Here is an 18,032-nt window from a genome sequence, read left to right on the forward strand (position 1 = left end):
ACCAACACTGAAAGCATTTCAGATGGAAATCTTTCTGAGATATGTTGCACACCTCTCTGCCTCCCTAAGCATAATATTTGGAAAGTGATTTAACCTTTTCCAGATGACTCAGGATGTCGTGATTCCCCTTAGGTATTGGACTGTCACACAGTGGTTCCTTCACTGAGATTTGTCCCTGCCTGAAATGATGCCTGACTGCTGTATTTGGAGTTCTTCTATTAGCTTTTCATGAGTTTTTCCACCTCTGTCCTTAGGAGGAGTTGTCAGGCGGCAACCCACATCTCTCCCCCGGCCTCCCCTCTCTGTTTGAGAACTTGGAAATCAGCGTGTTGGGTTGTGGGTCGCCACCAGTATGTGGGTTCTGGGTGAGGTCTGAGAGGTTCTCCTATGAGGAGATAACAGTTTTTATTTTATTTTTATTTTTATTTTTATTTTTTTAAAGGTTTTATTTATTTATTTGACAGAGAGAGACACAGCGAAAGAGGGAACACAAGCGGGGGAGTAGGAGAGGGAGAAGCAGGCTTCCCATGGAGCAGGGAGCCCGATGCGGGACTCGATCCAGGGACTCCAGGATCATGACCTGAGCCGAAGGCAGTCGCTTAACCAACTGAGCCACCCAGGCGCCCCCCGAGATAACAGTTTTTAATGCATCACTGCCAATGATGTTCATTTTGGTCTCTCAGAACGTTTTCTTCTCTTTTGTTCTGGGCTTCCTCACTGTCCTTGATAACGAATCTGCTGGAATCCCGAGTTCATGTTAGGCAAGACAATACCATCTATGCCCGCTGGTGGGGCGGATAAGACCTCTGTGTGTGAAAGTTGAGTAAATGAGGTCATGTATGTGGCACCACTCTGTCAGCTGTAACATCCGATACCCGTGGTCCTGACAGAAATTCTGCTGTGAGAGAGACGGCTCTGGGCTCAAGAGAGAAGTTCAGGGAGTGGCTGGTGTGAGAACCCAGAGATGAGACAGATACTCACAAGCAAAGCCTCAAATGGCAGCGTGGTTAAGAGCAAGGGCTGCCCGGGATCCCATCCGAGTTTGCTACTTGCTGTGTGTGTCAACTTGGGCAATTTACTTAATCACTTTGTTCTTCAATGTCCTACTCTGCAACATGGAGGTTAAAATGTTGTTGCAAGGGCTCAATGAGTTATATGGAAATCCTTTACAATGGGCCAGGCACTATTCTAAATGATCAATAAAGACGACTATGATCATTAACCCCGGTGGTCAGAGAAGGCTGCAAGGAGGAGGTGGGACTTGGCTAGATCTTGAATGAGGACTAAGTGAGATTTGTGGAAGGAATAGGCGGGGCTTTCCCTCCAGGAAAACAGCCTAAACTCGCTGTCTAGGAGATGTGAGTCGGGTGTGTGGGGGGCGGGTGAGGAGACCAACATGGTTGAGCTTTGGGGGAGATAAGATCAGAACTACAGAGTCAGGTCAGCTTCTAAAAGTCTTGACTTCTGGCCAAGAATGCAGGCCACGGGAAGTTTTAAAGCCAGACAGATTTGGGTTTAGATTTTGACTCTGTCCCTCACCGGCAGTGTGACACAGGACAAGTTTCTCGCACTTTATGAGGCTTAGTTTCCCCATGTCTACGAGAGAGTGATGGCAGCATCCACTGACGAGGTAGTAGTGACAAGGGATGGAAACAATGCATGGAAAGAGCCAGGCACACTCCAAGTACTCAGTATGTGAGAAGTGTTTTTGATTATTCATTCAACAAACATAGGCATGCCTTTTTCTGAGCCAGGAACTGTGCAAGCAGCTGGAGGTAGAGATGAATGAGACATTGTCCTTGCTCTTGGATATCACACAGTCCAGCCAGGAAGCAGACATGGAAATGCAATTCGCGTTGGAGATACAATAAAGTGAAACAATGATACAATGTACATATTGAGAGCGGGCACAGAGGAGGGGCGGGTAGCCCTGCCTGGGAGGCCAGTTGGGAACACAAACAGAGGTATACTGACCTGGTCTTAAAACAAGAGCTGGCTTTCTCAGGGAGCGGAGGGTGGGAGGAGTGGAAATAGGGAAGGGTGTTTCAAGCCAAGGGAACGGTATTTGCAGAAACGTGGGCCATTAGGGAAATGGACAGCAGTTGGGTGTGGCTGGAGCCTGGATTGTTTTAGGAAAGGAGGTTGGAGGGAGGCATGGCCAAATTTCCAGTGGACTTGCTTGAGAAGATCGGACCGTATCCTGGAGGAGTATTCTGGAAAGTCTTGAAGGGTTTTAAGCAGGGTCGTGACTTGGTTGGACCACTTTGGTGGTGTGTGGACTCAGAATTGCAGGGGAAAAGACTGGCTGTAGGGGGAGATCATTAAAGAGGCTTATTCATGTTCCAGGGAGAGGATCTGAGGACGGTCTGGCTTTGGGGCCGTGGTGGGGGAGGGGTGGACGGATGAAAAGCATTTCTAGGAGTTTTGTTTAGTTTTTAGGGTTTTAGAAGGTGGAGCTGACAGGATCTGGTGATTGGTATGAAAAAGAGTAAGGCTGATTTCTGGATGCCTACCTTGACCAGGAAGAGCAGGCGGGAGGAGAGGGAAGGGTTAGGAGGTCCATCTCGGGCATGTTGAGGGTGAGAAGCTCAGGTAGAGTTTCTCTGAAGGCAGGTGGATACATAGGTTGAGAACACGGAAGAGAAGTTTGAACCACTGAAAAGTTCTGAGCGTGTGTGCACATGAGTCTGTGTGTGCACATGAGTGTGTGTGTGTGTGTGTGTGTTGCTCGCATTAGTATTTTGTCATGTACATCTGGCACCTGTGCGAAGAGAGCTTGGTTGGGGATGAGCAGGGAGAACAACCAGGGGGAGGCTCTTGCAGGAAACCAGAGGTGAAGGGTGGGGGTGTGGGCTAGGAGTCCAGTGGTCAAAGTCAGAGGTGATTTTGTGCTGCCGGGCAAGTTTCCTTCCCTGCCCACAGGAAGTAGGTAATACCACCAAGCTCATGACGTTGCTGGGAGGGTCATGCGTGAGACGCCTGTTGAGGGTCGGTAGGGTGCTGGCCACTTGGCTAACTAAAGGCTCCTTGAGCCTGGCAGGGTGGGGGGTACCTCGTGGGTGCTCAAGAAGTGTGGGTTGAAAGCAGTGCCCTTGCCCAATGCAGGGCAATGGGTCCTTGGTTGCGGGCGTGGAGATTAGCATGGCTTTAGTGGTGGAGTTTGGATGTCAGGGAAGCTGTCTGAGTAATTGCTGAGCAGACAGATAGGGATACACAACTGGTACCCGGGGAAGGGAAGAGGTTCAGTCTACAAACACAGGTCGGGGATTCCTTAAGCCACGGAAGTGAGCTATCGCCAAGGAGAGCACGGAGAAGGAAGGAGTGTGGAGGGCATAGGACCGAGCCTGGAGGGGTCCGTGATGGCAGGTGTGGGACACAGGTGAATCAGCAGAAAGCAAAGAGCAGCAGAGAAGGAGAGGTCAGTGAGTCTCTAGGAGCTGTGTCTCGGAAGCCAGGAGAGGGAAGGCTCATGCAGCCAGCAAATCAAGCTTGCTTGTGGCGCCTTCCTGAGTATAGCGTGGCCCACGTTTGTGGCAGGTGGGAATACTTTTGGAAATACCAGCCATGTTGGATTATTTAGAAATCACCATGTCTGTTTGTTTGTACGGGTGCTGGAGAGATGATTGTGCTGACTGACCAGGGCCTTTGCACACTGGGGCCAAAGAGGTCCTGACGTGAGGCTCCTCGTGAGAGCCCAGGGGTTTTCCTGAGGGCCCCTTTCTAGTCCGCATAGCAACCCTTGCCCTAAATGCAATGCGATTCAGTTTATTTAAGAACATCCTTGTAGACACAGCTTTGGGGGCTGCAGGTAATAGGTAAAGGCTTGTGTGAAATGCAGATAGATGATCGACAGAAAGAAAGGGGGCTGTGTTCATCGCAGGGCAGGAGTCTTCAGCTGGCCGAGGGAGAGTGGGGTGTGGTGGTGGTGTATGCATCTAATATTAGGTATTAGATCACTATGTGGGTATTGATTCTGCATTCAGCCTGTGTGTGTGTATTAAGGAGGTGGGATAAGGTCTGATAAATGACAGTGTGTGTGTTTCTGGAGTAGAGCTAACCCCCTAAGAGCCCCTGAGTAAATAACACAAAATGATGCTGGTGGTAGAGACAGTGCGGGCACGTGGGCGTGAGTGTGCGCCAAACGGCTGTTTGTGTGTATATGTGTGTATCCTGGGGCCTGCAGGCCCATGTGCGTGTGCGTGCATGTGCATGCGTGTGCGTGTTTCCCCATCGGGTCTGTGCGTTTGTAGGTTGCGCTGTTTCTCTGCCCCCCTGTCTGCTTCCTCTAAAGTCTCCCAGTAGGTGGGCGCGTGAGAAATGTTCGGGGAAGGGGGTGACCCGGCCCTCTCCCAGGGCAGACCAGAGCCTGGCCTGCTTGGGTTGTTGTAGCTTCTTTGAAGGAACTGTCTCCATCCTCTCTTGACCCACTGGGGTCAAGACCCATTGAGGTCAAGACCCAGGCCCAGGCCTAGCCCCGCCTAGGGGAGGCCTGGCTACCCAAAGGCTGTGGTGGGACTTAGGGGTGGGCCCAGTGTGGCCACTGCAGCTGGGGGGCAGCGCTCCGCCTCCCCCAACTGCTTGTCCTAGAATCACAGAACCAGAGCCAGAAGGGCCTGGGAAACATTCGAGTCTGCCTGTCTCATTTTTACAGAGGAGTGACTGGTGGCTCAGAGAGGTTAAGTGACTGGGACGGGATGCGAGTCACATGGCACTTTGAGGCAGAACTGTGCTTTCTGAACTTCTGGCCGCATTTGGATGGCTTTTCTCCCCTGGGGGCCGGGAGGGGGCGGTGGTTGCGTCTGTGTGTGCAAAAGCTTCGAGTGTGGGTTGCGTGAGAGATGACATGTGTCTCCGGACCGCTGAGCGCCTATGTGTGTCAGTGTGTCTCCAAGTGTGAGTGTGTCTCGGGTAAGCCCTGTGTGAGCGTGTCCCCATCTGTCTCCGAGGCACCGTGGAATGCCGGGGAGGAGCGTGCCTGGGAGAGCCAACCCTGCCTGCCTGCCACTCCCGGCTCTGCCTCCAGTTCTCCGTGTGACCTTGAGGGTCACTTCCCTACCCTGGGCCTCAGTTTCCTGAAATGTAACATGAGACGGGGGGCCTCCTGGACTGTGTGACCCTGTGTGTGCGGCCTTGACTCAGGTGGCCGCCTGGCCTGGGTGGGCTCAGGGACCTTGAGCTCACCCCCTGGGAACCTGTCCTTGGTACGTGCACTAACCAGCCCTCCTTTCCTCTCTCTCTCTGCCTTGCCCTTTCCTGAACCTTGCTGGCCTGCAGAGGAGCACCCCATGGAAGGTGAGTGATGCTTTTTTGTCATTGGGGTGGTAGATCAATCACCACGGGGTCCTATGTGAGGGGGTGTCATTGGCCACCTAAGGGCTCCCTCTCCTGCCCATGCTTGGGGGCCCCCTAGGGAAGGATATCTGGGGGTCCTCTTGGCTGCCTTGGCCCCACCTCTTGCCTGTTCCCTCCTTATTGGTTTGCTGGGGAGATCTGGCGGGCAGAGGGCAGGCCTTTCCACGGGCCAGTCTGCCGCCTGGCATGTCCTCTTCTTTAGGGAGGAGACCAGAGTGAGGGTGAAGGGATGGGGCTGGAGGATCTGAAGTGCCCGGAAGTGAGTGAGGAGACACCCTTTGGCCCAGCGCGGTGGAGGGAGCTTAAGAGGGCCATGCAGCCGGGGGCTGGGGGCTGCTTGGGTGAATCCGCTCTGGGTCTGAAGGATGCAGGCAGAGGGTGAGGGGGCCATGTCCCCGGGTCCTTGGGTGTAGGTGGGTGGCAGCTTCTCTGCTCTGACTGACACGTGCGCTGGGAGGTAGGGGCCGTCTGCTTCTTCTTTGGGCCCTGGCTGAGGGCCAGCGTTAGGGCAGGAACCTGCCTCTCTTTGGAGTCCCTCTGTCCATTCCTTCCCGGTCTTCTGTTTCATCTGCCTTCTCTCTCTCTCTCTGGTTTCTGTCTTTACCTTTCTTTTTCTCCAGGGCTCTGTCTCTGGACCTTTTTCTGTCTCTGTCTTTCCCCAGGCTCTCTCTGGGCTCCTGTCATTCTCCGAACCTTCCCCTCTCGCTTTGGTGTGCCCTGCTCCTTTTCTTCCTCTGGGGCTGGACGAGGTCGGGGAGATGGGAAAACTGGGAAGACTCGGTGGGCTGGTCCACGCGTGGAGGCTGGGCTGCAGGGGAGCTCATGCAGCCACTGGGGAGAAGGCAGGCAGCAAGGTGGGCGGGAGGTGGGATCCCATCCCCAAACCTGTCCCATGTTCTTTTCCTGGAGAAGCAAGAAGAGGGTAGTAGGAGTGGGAGGGATGCAGCAACTCTAGGCTGGGAGCTCCCTGGGCCTGGGCCCTGGCATGAGAGGGGCAGGGGACAGCACCCAGGGTTAGGGAGTCCTGGGTGAGAAAGAAGGGGAGGGCTTTTGGCTGGAGTATGGGCTGGAATCCATTTTTCCTTGTGGTGTCTATGGTTTGGCTTGTCTCTTACTGATGTCTCTTCTCCTTGGGTGGCTTCAGTTCCCCTGGTCCTGGCGGGCAGGCACCCATCCGTGTGTGTGTGTGAGAGAGAGAGAGAGTGTGTATCCGTGTGCACACGTGTTCCTCGGGCTCAGTGGCTCGGTTGTGTCTGTGTGCCTTTGTGCACGTCTGTACCTCTGAGCTTGTGTGCTCGTGCCTGAGTGTGTGTGCAGGTGCGTGCACGTCTGTCCTCGTGTCTTCTGTGGCGTGGCCACATCTCTGTGTGCCTCTGTAGGAGTGCCTGCATCTGAGTCTGCATCTCTGTGTGTCAGTGTTTACCTCTGTGTGCGTGAGAGAGTCTGTGTGTCTGCGTGGACGCAGCCTTCTGAGGGCTGGAGATAAGATTTAGTGCTGATGTGACTTTTACTTGCTCTTGATGTCATGTCTCCTCTGGAACAAAGGGAGAGATGGAGGGAGGGAGAGGGGAGGGGAATGGGCCCCAAGGGAGAGGCTCATGGCGAGGCAGAAGGGGGCAGAGAGATGGGAGGAAGGAGGGGGGTAAGTAGAGGCAGGAGGAAGAAGTGGAGGGCGGGACAGAAAGGAGGGAAATCAGGGAGGGGAAAGAGCCAGGCCACAGAAGAAAGCAGGAGGGCTGTTGGGGGGAGGTGACTGAGCCAGGAGGGGAGAGGAGAGGGACCATCAGTGCTTTCCCAAGCAAGCAGGGTAGCCGGGGACAAGAAGGGGAGCCGGCTTGGGGACACGTGGGGAATGAGCCCCTCTGGACACCACTGAGCCATTTCTTGGGGGTGGCGTGGTAGCCGGCTGGTTTGGAGGGGGCAGTGCCTGGGCCTGCGTGTTGGTGTGTGTGTGTAACACACCCAGGGGTGAGACACATCTGTGCGTCTCTCTGTGAGGTGCCTGCTTGTGTGTCTGTCAATCTTGTCTCCTGTTGCCAACTTCCTTCTTTCGGTGCTGGTCCTTTTGGGCTTCTGGTAGAAGGGCAGGGACTGAGACTGGGAGTGGTTTCCGGGGGGGCGGTGGCTGGGGCCTCCTCTGTGGCACAATGCTCTGGACTCTGCAGTTGAGATCTTGGAGTCTTCCGTGCCGCCTTCACCCTCTTTTCCCGACCCTCAATGCTGTGCCTCAGGCCTAGCTTTCTCCCAGGAACCCGGCCATCCTGCTCCCTAGCCCCTGACAACATCTCCTTTTGGGGATTCTGGTTGCCCCTCCTCCTTTCTCCCTAGCCTCTTGTAGCAGGGAGAGAAGACCCAGAAGCAGCCAGATAAAGTGCCCGAGGAAAGGACCCTTGGTAATGCCATCCGTCACTGCCAACCTCTTCTCCAGGGGGTGGGAGGAGGGGCCGATGCCACAGGTGGACGTGGGGAGGGCTTCCCCAGGCTGGCTGGGCAGGAGGAAGGAGCAGAGATTTCAGGCCTGGGGGATGGGGGTGGGGCGTGGGGTGGGGCGTAGTCTTTAGGGGGCGCACCTGCAGGCCAGACTGACCTGAGCCATGGGAAGACAGGGCAGGGAACCGTCCTCCCCTTCACCAAGATGGCTGGTGCTGTCACGCCTGAGGGAGCTGAGCAGCTGGTTGCCGTGGTGACAGAGGGAGAGTGCCGCATGCTAATGAGGCTGCCTGGGAGCTGGGCAGCGGAAGGGTCTGCGAGGGGAGAGATTTGGCTCCGTCCCTACCCCACGCAACGTCCGTACCCCACGCAGCCGCTCAGGCCTTGCGGGGACAGAGTGCCAGTCCTAGGGCCTCCAGCTCCTGGGCCTGGATTTCCAAGGCTGGAGCCTACAGGCGGGGCTATTTCTGCCTGGAAGAGTTGGGTGAAGGTTTAGGGCTCTAGGTCTGGCTCCTGGATTTAGAAGGTTTGGAAGATGCTGGTAGACCTTGGGGAAAGTTTGTGGGGGACATTCAGAGCAAAGAGTAAGACTCAGTCCAAATGCTTGGTCCTCCCCTGTTTTATGGATGAAACCTTTGTCTTCCCAAGAGCTGTTCGATCCTGATGCAGCTGCCGTCCCCTCCCCCAACTGGCCTGAGCCACAGAGGTGGGAGACGCATGCCTTTCCCCCAAGAGAGGAGAAGGGGGCGAGGTGAACTGCTGCCCACATCTTCCACAGGGTCCAGGCCTTTGGCCCCTGGCCACTCCCTTCCTGACCTCCCGGAGCACAGGCATCCTGGCCTCTGCTTTGTCTCAGAGGCACCTGGAGTCCTTTATCTTGATAATCCTACTCTGGCCAGGCTTTTTGTCCCTAGGGCCACCCTCTCATTGCCACGGCACTGGGATGGTTTCCAAGGGCTGTTCCTTGCCCACGTTTTTGGCTAGAGACCTGGGATGCAGGGTGGGGGGAGAGGGAGGGCCTGGCTGGTCATGTCAGGGAGCCCTGGGACCTCAGCTTCGCTGGGGACCTGGTGCGGCCAGCCTCTCTGGGGGAGGGCCTTCTGTGGCTGGTGTTCTCTGGGGACTAGGGTGCTGGTCCACTGGGCCAGAGTCTTTCCCCCTAAGGTTTAGGAAGGCATGGGTCAGGACTGACGAGGCTTTTTCAAGGGGCCGAGGTAACCCTGGAAAAAAAATCCCAGCCCGTCATGCCCTGAGTCTTGGAGATAGGACTTCTGTTTTCCATTTTCAAAATTCAGCTTTTGGCTCATCTCAGAGAGGGCCGGACCAGAGAAAGGGGGTCTGTAGAGAACTTCTGACCTCTCAGAGAGCCAGACCTCTTGCCCACAGGCCTTGGCCGTCCTCTTTGGTTCTTGCTGTCCCAGAGTGTGGGCCCTAGTCTCCTAGTCCTCCTTGTGGAAGGATCCAAGCTCAGGATCTCTGCTCCAGCATTTCCCATCCTCCTATCTGCTTGTGCTCTAACTTTGTCCTCCCGAGAGCCCCGCTTTCCTCATAGAATCCAGGAGCTCGGCAATCCGTATGGAGGTTGTTGGGGAGGGGGGCAGCTGGGAGGACTGGGGCTGGACAGATGCCTTTCCAAAGCCCACTTTGGTGGGAGATTCCTTCTAGGCCCAGGCCCCACACACCCCCCTCCACCTTCTCTGCCAGCCTCACAGGGGTGAGGGCGGGGGTGGGGTGGGGTCAGAGGTCCCCCCTGTCCACTTAATCCTGCGCTAACAGGACACTCTCTCTCTCTCCAGGTGGCTTTGATTTTTGTGTCGTGTTTTATTTTCTCCTCCATCCGAATCGTTTTTTCTCGTTGACTGTTTTTTTTTCTCTCCGCCTCCCGGAAGAAAAAAAAAAGAAAAAAAGAAAAAGGAAAAAGCAGCCCTCCCAGCCTCATGCTTCTCCTCCTTTTCCTTTTTTTTTTTCCGGCAAGAAGAAAAAAAAGAAACCAAAATCTCCTCTCTCCCCTTGCAGTGACTCCCTGCCCCAACCCTTCCTCTGGTTCTGCCTGTACCCCCTCACCCCCTCTCGTACCCCCCCTCACTCTCTCTCTCTCTGTCCCCCCCTCGTGCCCTCCACCCTGTTTCCGGCATCGGGGCCCCTCTCCTCAGCTTCCGGGGCTGGGGGCTTTCCCCTCGATGCCTGTCACAAGTTAAAAAGGGTTTTTAAATTGTGGCAGCAAAAGCTTTTTTCTCCCCTCTCTCTGGCTGATTTTGATGACTCGTGTTTTCTTTGTTTCTTTCCCCTTTTCTTTCTTTTTTCTCCTTTTTTTTTTTTTCCCTTTCTTTCTTTCTCCCCTTCCCCTTTCCAAGGTCCGGCTCACCTGACGTTAAACAGCGAAGGTATGGTTTGAAGTTCTGGTTTGGATTGGATTGGATTGGATTGCCCCCAACCTGCAACTGGATTTTCTGTTCCTCTCCCTGCCCCCTCTCCCTGCCTCCTCCTGTCCCACTGCCTTCCTGTCCTTCCTGCCCTTCCTGCCCTTCCTGCCCGCTGCCTCTGTTGTCTCTCCGTGTTCTGGGACTGGGGTGCTGGGATGGGGGCGGGGCCGGCCCCCAGTCTGTGTTCTCCCCTCCCCCACCCTCCCTGCTGCGCTCCATCCGCGCTCATGTCACCTTGGTTTCTGACATCAAGAGATGTTGCAACTCCTGCCGCTGTCTCCAAGTCACCCTTTTGCGTTTTCCTGGTAGTGTATCTTCTTTTCCCCTTCTCATGGTGGTGTTTTATTTCCTTCCACTCATTCTGATCATTCTTTCTTTTCTGTGGACCCAAGTACAAAGAGAAAAGCATGGGCTGGAGGAAGAGGCTTCTAGGCAGCCTCGCAACGCTGCCCCTGCTGCTGCGGGGTGTCCCCTCTGTCCACAGCGGCAGCGAAGCAGGGAGAGGCAGGGGATTGGGGTGCAGGATGCCCCCTTTGCACAGCTGTCCCACCATCTGCCCTCACCAACATCTCTTGACCCTGTTTGACAGATGAGGACATTCAGGCCCAGAGAGATGAGGTGACTCGTTAGTGATTATATGGCCTTTAGTCGGTGGTACCATTGGGGCTGCTTCTCTATTTTTAGCCTCCCTTCAACCAAGTCCCTACCATCTTTAAAAGCCCGGTGTTGAGCAAACCTGACAGCCCAGGGATCCTGACTGTGATCCCCCCCAGCGCTGAGCTCTCCCTGGTCTCTGCATCCCTGATTCTTGAGCTCAGGTATTCTGGACCCTTAGGCACTGCTCCCCAAGCCCAGGGCGGTCCTCTATCAGGGCTCATCTTCTGTAGAGGGGGGTCTTTAGTCTATAGGCAGGAGAGGCCTAGAGGACGAAGACTGGGCTGTGGGGAGAGATTCAGATCTGGAATTTGGGATGCATTTAAGTCTGGGAAGGTAGGGGCCTGGGATTCTTGCAGGGTTGTGAAATCATGGCAAAAACTGTGGGGAAAGGAGGCGTCCCGAGGGGGTGGTCAGGCCAGGGTTGGTTCACTCACCTCCTTCTTGCCTCTCAATGCCTGGTTCTGGGGCTGTTGGCGGTGGCACACCTTTGTCATAGATGAAGACCCAAAGGATCCAGAGCCCCGCTTCCCCCCTCCCCTGAAAGGTCCACAGCTCAGGTGTGATTCTAGCTTCACTTGTGGGGATTTGGGATTGAGGTGGAATAAGGGCCCAGACACGGACGTTTAAACTCCATTCTCAAGCCATCCTGTGGGGCCTGGCAATAGGTGTGGGGGCCCGGGAGCCAGGCACTGAGTGCACGAGTCACTGTCGTGGGTGGGGGGTGTGGAGAGCTCAAGCCAGCCTGGAACCCAGTGTGATAACATGTGTCTGCGGGGGCTTTGGAGAGGAGGCCTGAGGGTTGATGAGCTGCATGGGGGGGCGGGGGGAGGTGGGAAGTGGGAAGTCAGCCCTGAGAAAGGCCTTCCCTACATACATGACGAGCTCCAGTCAGGCAGAACCTCTCTTGGTGTGCATAGCCCTGCTGAAGGCACGAGGAACAGACACAAACCATGGCCCTGGCCCTGGGAAGCCCCATGATCTGATCTAATTGGGAAAGCAGGGGACAGAGGTGACAGTAAGAACGCTCACTACTAAGTGAGCCAGATGTAGATGGAGAATCAGGTTTGCCTTGAGGACAGGCCAAGAACACAAGAGGCCTTTGGTGTGTGAATCAGGAAGGTCTGGGAGGAGGGGTGCCTTTGTCAGGCTTTTGGAGGAATTGAAAAGCATGAACTCCCGCCCTGCAGAGAAAGTGCAAGAAGATGCAGAGTGGAGAGGAGAGTGAGCTGAGAATCTGGAAGTAGAAGCTTAGGGGCCTGCAGGTCCCCAGGGCTGGCCTATTTGCATGTTCTTGGGAAGGAGGAGCTCCTGAACCAGCAGGGAGCCCCTTGCTCCTCCCCGCAGTCTCCCCACCCCTGGGCCGAGGGCAGAAGTTGGTGGCTGTGAGTGTCACAGGGTCTGTGGGCCTGTTGGGTTTGTCATCTGGCTCCTTCCCCAGAGGCCCCGAAGCAAGTGAGTCCCCAGAATAGCACCCCCGTGCCCCACCTGTACCTCCAAGCAGGACCTCTACCCTGGAGAGGGCCTTCCATCACCTCAAGGCTGGGGTGGGACTGCCTGGGTAACCCCCTGTGCCTGACCCCCCAATTCTGCTTCTCCAGTAGGGTCCTTACTGTTCTCCGAGGGGGGGGCCGGGAGAGGAGGAGCCGGCGATGTGCACCAGCCAACGAAAGGTCAGTGACCCCACGGTCCCCAGAGAGCCCAGCCCTCACCCCTTGCAGGCTAAATGCACTTCCTTGGAGGGGGGCAGCTGAGTCAACAAAGGTGTGCCCCTTTGTCCCCACTCTGAGGTCCATGGCCTGCATCCCTGGGACCTGCCCTGGTGTGAAGGGCCACAGACTTCCATTTCTTTCCCAAATCTCAGTTGTCCTAATGACCTTTTTCTAGAACACAGATGACTTTTGGTGGCAGATGTTCAGGCCTGTCTTTAGAAAGTATCTGGGAAGCAGGGTAAAGAAGCGGGGTACCTCCCCCATTTAACCATCAAATTCTGGAAGCCTGCTAGGTACCAGCAGCCTGGGGGGATTCTGGTTAGGAGATGAGGCCTTTATAATAGGTATGCATCTCCTAAATGAGCCTTCACCACCCTTTGTGGAAGGCCTCATTGCCCTGGGTTTACAGATGGGGAAACTGATGCTTGCCTGAGCCCCCGCGGCTGGCTTTCAGTCCGTCTCAGGGCTGTGTAGGTTCTCAGCGACCTTTTCTGCACTCAGACTGCTTCTCTTAAGAGAATCTCTTTCCTAAGGAGTTCAGGGGGGCAGTTTGGCAACCTTCAAGGAGCTCAGTGGGTGCCAAGCCCTGGGGCTATTGCATCCCGAGTCCCGTCTTTGCTCCCTAGTACGTGCTGGGCTGTTGGCTTGGCTTTCCACCATCCCTGCCTTCTTCCCGACTATTCGGTGTCTCTCTCAGCCCACTCTTGAGAAAGTGGCCGGGCCCTCTACCCCGGAAGTCTCCCCGGAACTCTGCAAGCAAACGCACACGCTGCTCGCTGTCGCATTTGTCTATGCGTCGATTTTCTCTCTCGCCGTTATCCTGCATCATTACTGTCACTCTCCTGTTTGCCTCCTCCTCCCCCCAGACCGAGCCCCCTGAGGGCCGGGGTGGGCTGTTGTCGTTTGTGCTCCCCCAGTGCTTTTCACAGCTCCTGGCACTTCTGCGGGCACGTGCTCGGCAACTTTATTTTAAATGGGTGAATGGTCTCTGTTCTCAAGGGGCTCATTGACATTCTAACAAATAACTACAAGAAAGCGTGGTCCATGCAAAGTGTATGAAAAGTGCAGACTTTGTCCAAGAGGAGTTAACTTATTCATTCATTTAGAGAGAGAGACAGCACGCACACACACACACACACACACACACAAAGTTACACACCAGTGCAAGAGTCATTTATTAGCGGCATAGTTTACAGTTTACGAAGCTCCATCCCATCTGTTCTCCTTCTAGATGGCACAGCAACCTGTGAGGTAGGTCAACGGTCAGCCCCTTTGTCCAGAGGAGAAAGCTGGGGCTTAGAGATTTGCCTCTTGGTCAAGGTCACCAAGCCGGTGGAAGAGCCAGCATTAGTGCCCAGGTCTTCTTTCTCACATCACACTTCCTCTCCAGGGAGCAGTACAAGATGTTACTAGGCAGTAAGTGCCAAATGAGCAGAACAGACAGCTGGAGTGCTTGAGAGTAGGGAGGGGCGACGGAGGACTGGAGACCTTCCCAGAGGAGGGCTTTGAGCTGGGCCCGGAAAGGAGGCCACTGCTCTGTCCCTCACGGCTCTGTGACAAGTGGTCTCTAGCCACGTTCAGCTTGACTGGGGGCACTTGTGGGGCTCCCCACTCCCTGACCACAGGAGGTGAACAAGTGCGGGGGGGGGGGGTGGGGGGTGGGGGGTTGGGCATCAGGAGCTGCCATTGTTGCTCAGGCACGGCGGGGAGTTGTAGTTCCTGGAGATGGTGGGTGACAGCGCCCCCTGGTGCTTTAGGTCTGGCTCCTCCCAGGTCTGGTTTGCGGCCCCCTGAGCACCCTGGGTGGGCATCCTTATGGCCACAGAGACCCCCATCAATCCCTTGAGGTCCTGCTGCCCTCCTCCCCATTCGGGGTCTGTCTCTGTCCTTCCCACCGTCTTTGGGTTGTCTTGTTCACATTTGCTCACCTCCGTTCTGTCCCTCTCTTCCAATTCTTTCCCACCCTGTCTGGCTGCTCCAAGCCTCTGTCCATCTCTGGGCCTATCTGGGTTGCTGGTGCAATTGGAGAACGCGTAGACTCCTCCGACTCCATGGCTGGCTTTGCCTCCTCTCCTAGGAGATCCCAGGCAGGGCCCAGAGGAATTGAGGAATGGCCATGTTTCTTCATTTCGCCTTGGCAGCTGTGGTCCAGCCCCTGGCCCTCCTCTCTGGTCTCTTTTGTTCTGTCTCCATCACTTCTTCACGTGATTGCTTTATTCTTTCTTTCTGTTTGACTGTCCCTTTAATGATAGTTCCTTTGACTGCAGTGAAGGTGAGGGAACAGGAGGGGAGGCCTGGCTTCTGGGAAGGACTGCTACGTGTGGCAAACCCAAGGTCAAACACGTCCCCTTCTCTGGTCCTTGAGCCCCCTGGCTCTGCCAGGACTTGGGCAGCAGGCCTGGTTGCTATGGAAATGGCCAGGTCCCGAGAAAGCCTTGGCTTCCATTCCCTAGAGGCCCCTGTCCCCCTTTCCTTGCTGGCCCCGTTCCGTCCCCCTCTCCTGCCCGCCCTCGGCTCGCTGCTTGTCTTTAACCAGCTGCTTCACTCTGTCACCTCTTGCTCCATCCGAGCTCTGAGCCGGCTCCATGTTCCTTCTGCCCCCGATGGCCATCTTTCCCCCTCTCTGTGGTCCCCCTCTGCGTGGCCCTTCTTCCCCACATCCCCTTCCCGTCTCTGCCTGTCTCCCCTTTGTTTTCTGGCCCTTCTCGCTGGAGCCCGAGGGTAGGCAGAGTGGGGTTCCGACTGTCCCCTGTTGCTCCTGCCCCCACCAGCTTCGTGGCCCCGTGGCCTCAGGAAACCGGGCTTTGCCAGCTGCAGTGGGTGCAGTGCCAGGCTCTGGGGCAGCAGCTGGTGCCTTGGCACCCAGAGGCAGTGAGGATAGAGTCTATGGGCAGCGTGCCCGGAGGGAGAGAAGCAGGGCTGTTGTGTGCCGGGGAGGGGCATCTGTGGGAAGCGCACTCGGGTCGCGGCCGCTCCCACACGTGGTGCTTGCTACTGTGGCCAGGCTCACAGGGGCACAGGTGTCTTCAGAGGGCTGTGCGTGCGCCCTGGCATTGCGCCGTGCTCCTTCCTGGGCCTGGTGGCCTAGACTGAGAACCCCTGCGCTCATGAGGGCCTGAGGCCGGCCATCCCTGCCCTCATCCACCCTGTGACATGCGGGATGAGCCATTGCAGCTCTGTGTGTTGGGGAGAAGTGAGTCCCTGTCATTGTCCAGGTCCTCTGCTCTGCCCTGACTCTGTGTCCCGTTCTCTTCCTCCTGTGTGTGCTCTAGCTTGTGGAGGTGTGGGGCTGGGACCCCAACGTCCCTCTGCACAGCTGTTGTCCTGTCACTTGTCACCCACTTACAGACGCTACAAATCCCTAGCGTCTCCCAGTCTTTTTTTGCTTCTGCTTGAAAAGTGCTCTTGGAGGGAGCCCTGTGCCAGGTGCTTACACACACACGCGCGCATGCACGCACATGCACGCACATGTGCACAAGACCCACAGCCATCTGTTGGCTTTCAGGGGTCCTACCCCTGCCCTCTGGGCCCCTCAGAGGCTCTCCGCCTAGGGCCCGTCTGCACTCGCCTCTCAGGTTGGAGTAGAAGATGGGGCTGGGGATGGTAGCCAGCCTGCGGTCATCTGTATAAGCCTCACCTGGTGGCCCACAGCTCCCCGGTGCATATCGCTGTCACCTGCATTGTCCTCCCGTGTGTCTTCCCAGTGCCTTACCCCATCCCACCGTTCCCATCCTCCTCTTCTGCTCCCTGCCGCCTAACAGGCCTGCTGCTCCCATCCCCCCACAAGAGGCCTGAAACTGCCCCGGGCACTGAGAATAACCATCACCAGAGAAGGGGCAGGGGTGGGAGGCAGGCTGTGCTCAGGAGACCCTCGTGCCCCAGCCTTAGGGGAGGCACTCCAGGGAGAAGGCAGGTGGAGGCTCTTCCGCATCCCTTTGTTCAGGGGAGTGGCCGATGGAGGGTTGGCCGGGGAGGAGAGAATGCAAACGTCCACTTTTCCTGGTCCCGTGGCAGCTAAATTGTCACTTGTCAGTGTGAGAGCCACTTAGCAGCCTCCCGCTTTGGAAATGGGCACGGGCGAAGTGGACTTCTGACAGTCAAGACGTCCAGGTCCAGAGAGGAGGGTGGACAGGCGGGGGGGATGGAAGAGGGCCTGAAGCTTGCAGAGGGGGCTGTGGGGCTCCCGCCAGCGCCCAGGATTCGCGCCCCGGGCTGTTGGAGGGGCCGCGGGAGGTCTGGCATGCCTAGCCCCACTCAGCCTCTCCCGTTTCCCCACACCGCGGCATCCAGGCAAGGAGGAGTTCGTGGCGACCTTCAAAGGCAACGAGTTCTTCTGCTACGACCTGTCACACAACCCAATCCAGAGCAGCACGGACGAGATCACGCTGGCTTTCCGCACGCTGCAGCGCAACGGGCTGATGCTACACACGGGCAAGTCGGCCGACTATGTCAACCTGTCCCTCAAGTCTGGGGCTGTCTGGCTGGTCATCAACCTGGGCTCAGGAGCCTTCGAGGCCCTCGTGGAACCTGTCAACGGCAAGTTCAACGACAACGCCTGGCACGACGTCCGGGTCACCCGAAACCTGCGCCAGGTAGGGGGAGCGAGAAGGAGGCGGGGGTGGGGTGGGGGTGGGCAGCTGTGCTGGGGCAGACGGGAGCGTGGCGAGGAGGCAGCCTGCGCTGTGGGTGTGAGGCCTCAGGGCCTGGCCCATGAGGCGTGGTTCTGGAGAAGTTCCAGGCTTGGGGTGTGAGGGCCCGGGAGCGCGGGGCCGCGGGCAGGCTGCAAGCAACAGGAAGCCCAGTGGAGAGGAGTCTGCAGAGCTGCCTGGGGCGGGGGCCTGAGGGAAGGGAAAGGGCCTGGCTCACACTGGTGGCCGCTGCTAGGGTTTCAAGGGCCCCAGGCTAAGAAGTCAGGTGACCTGGCAGGAGGGCAATTTGGGAGACGGGAGGAGGGCGGTAGAGCCTGGGTGGGTGGGCCCTGGGAGCCTGTGGAAAGGCTCTGGCCTGGCATAGTAGCTGTGGGTACCCTGATTCTAGGGCGGAAGGGTGCAGATGTACATGTGGGGACAGAGTGTGGCCTGCCCTCAGGCAGGGCCTTTCTAGAGCAGAGGCAGGGATGGGGTCCGGGCAGGGTCGATGTGCGGCAGGTGTGAGGAGAGCAGGACTGCAGGGCGTGCTTGGCCCCGCCTCTCCTCAGGGCTGCACACTTCCTTCTCCTTGCTCTTCCCGGCGGGCCCAGCAGCCCACGGTGATCTTTCCGTGGCCCCCGGGCCCCTTGCAGGAGCCCAGAGGAGGCCCTTGGGTCAGCCCCTGCAGGAAGGACGAGATTCTTCTCTGCGGTGGCTCCTCAGCTCTGGCTCCCAGATGGACTGCCTGGAGAGGGCATCAGCTCTACCATCTTCGTGTTGGCCTCCGTGCCACTTATAAGGCCCAGGGTGGCTACGGTGGGTGAGGCCATCTC

General features: G+C 56.8%; 2 protein-coding genes across 23 annotated transcripts in view; both read left to right on the forward strand.

Annotated features, from left to right (window-relative positions):
* RASGRP2 (RAS guanyl releasing protein 2) overlaps window positions 1–18,032 on the forward strand; it is a 361,639-nt gene that overhangs the window by 34,347 nt on the left and 309,260 nt on the right. The gene's annotated exons all lie outside the window — the stretch shown is intronic.
* The window catches only part of NRXN2 (neurexin 2), a 97,768-nt gene that overhangs the window by 6,384 nt on the left and 73,352 nt on the right, over window positions 1–18,032 (forward strand). For 13 of the 15 annotated variants that reach the window (XM_081797853.1, XM_081797859.1, XM_081797857.1 and 10 more), the window contains exons 2-5: window positions 5,275–5,292; window positions 10,137–10,166; window positions 12,461–12,532; window positions 16,862–17,163. In XM_081797853.1, coding sequence (XP_081653979.1) covers window positions 5,275–5,292; window positions 10,137–10,166; window positions 12,461–12,532; window positions 16,862–17,163 — 422 coding nt within the window. The remainder of the gene's footprint in view (window positions 1–5,274; window positions 5,293–10,136; window positions 10,167–12,460; window positions 12,533–16,861; window positions 17,164–18,032) is intronic. The other 2 variants (XM_081797863.1, XM_081797858.1) reach the window with 2 other exon arrangements.

This window comes from Leptonychotes weddellii, chromosome 11, assembly GCF_054177405.1.
Source record: "Leptonychotes weddellii isolate Sample4059 chromosome 11, ASM5417740v2, whole genome shotgun sequence".
Classification (NCBI taxonomy): domain Eukaryota; kingdom Metazoa; phylum Chordata; class Mammalia; order Carnivora; family Phocidae; genus Leptonychotes; species Leptonychotes weddellii.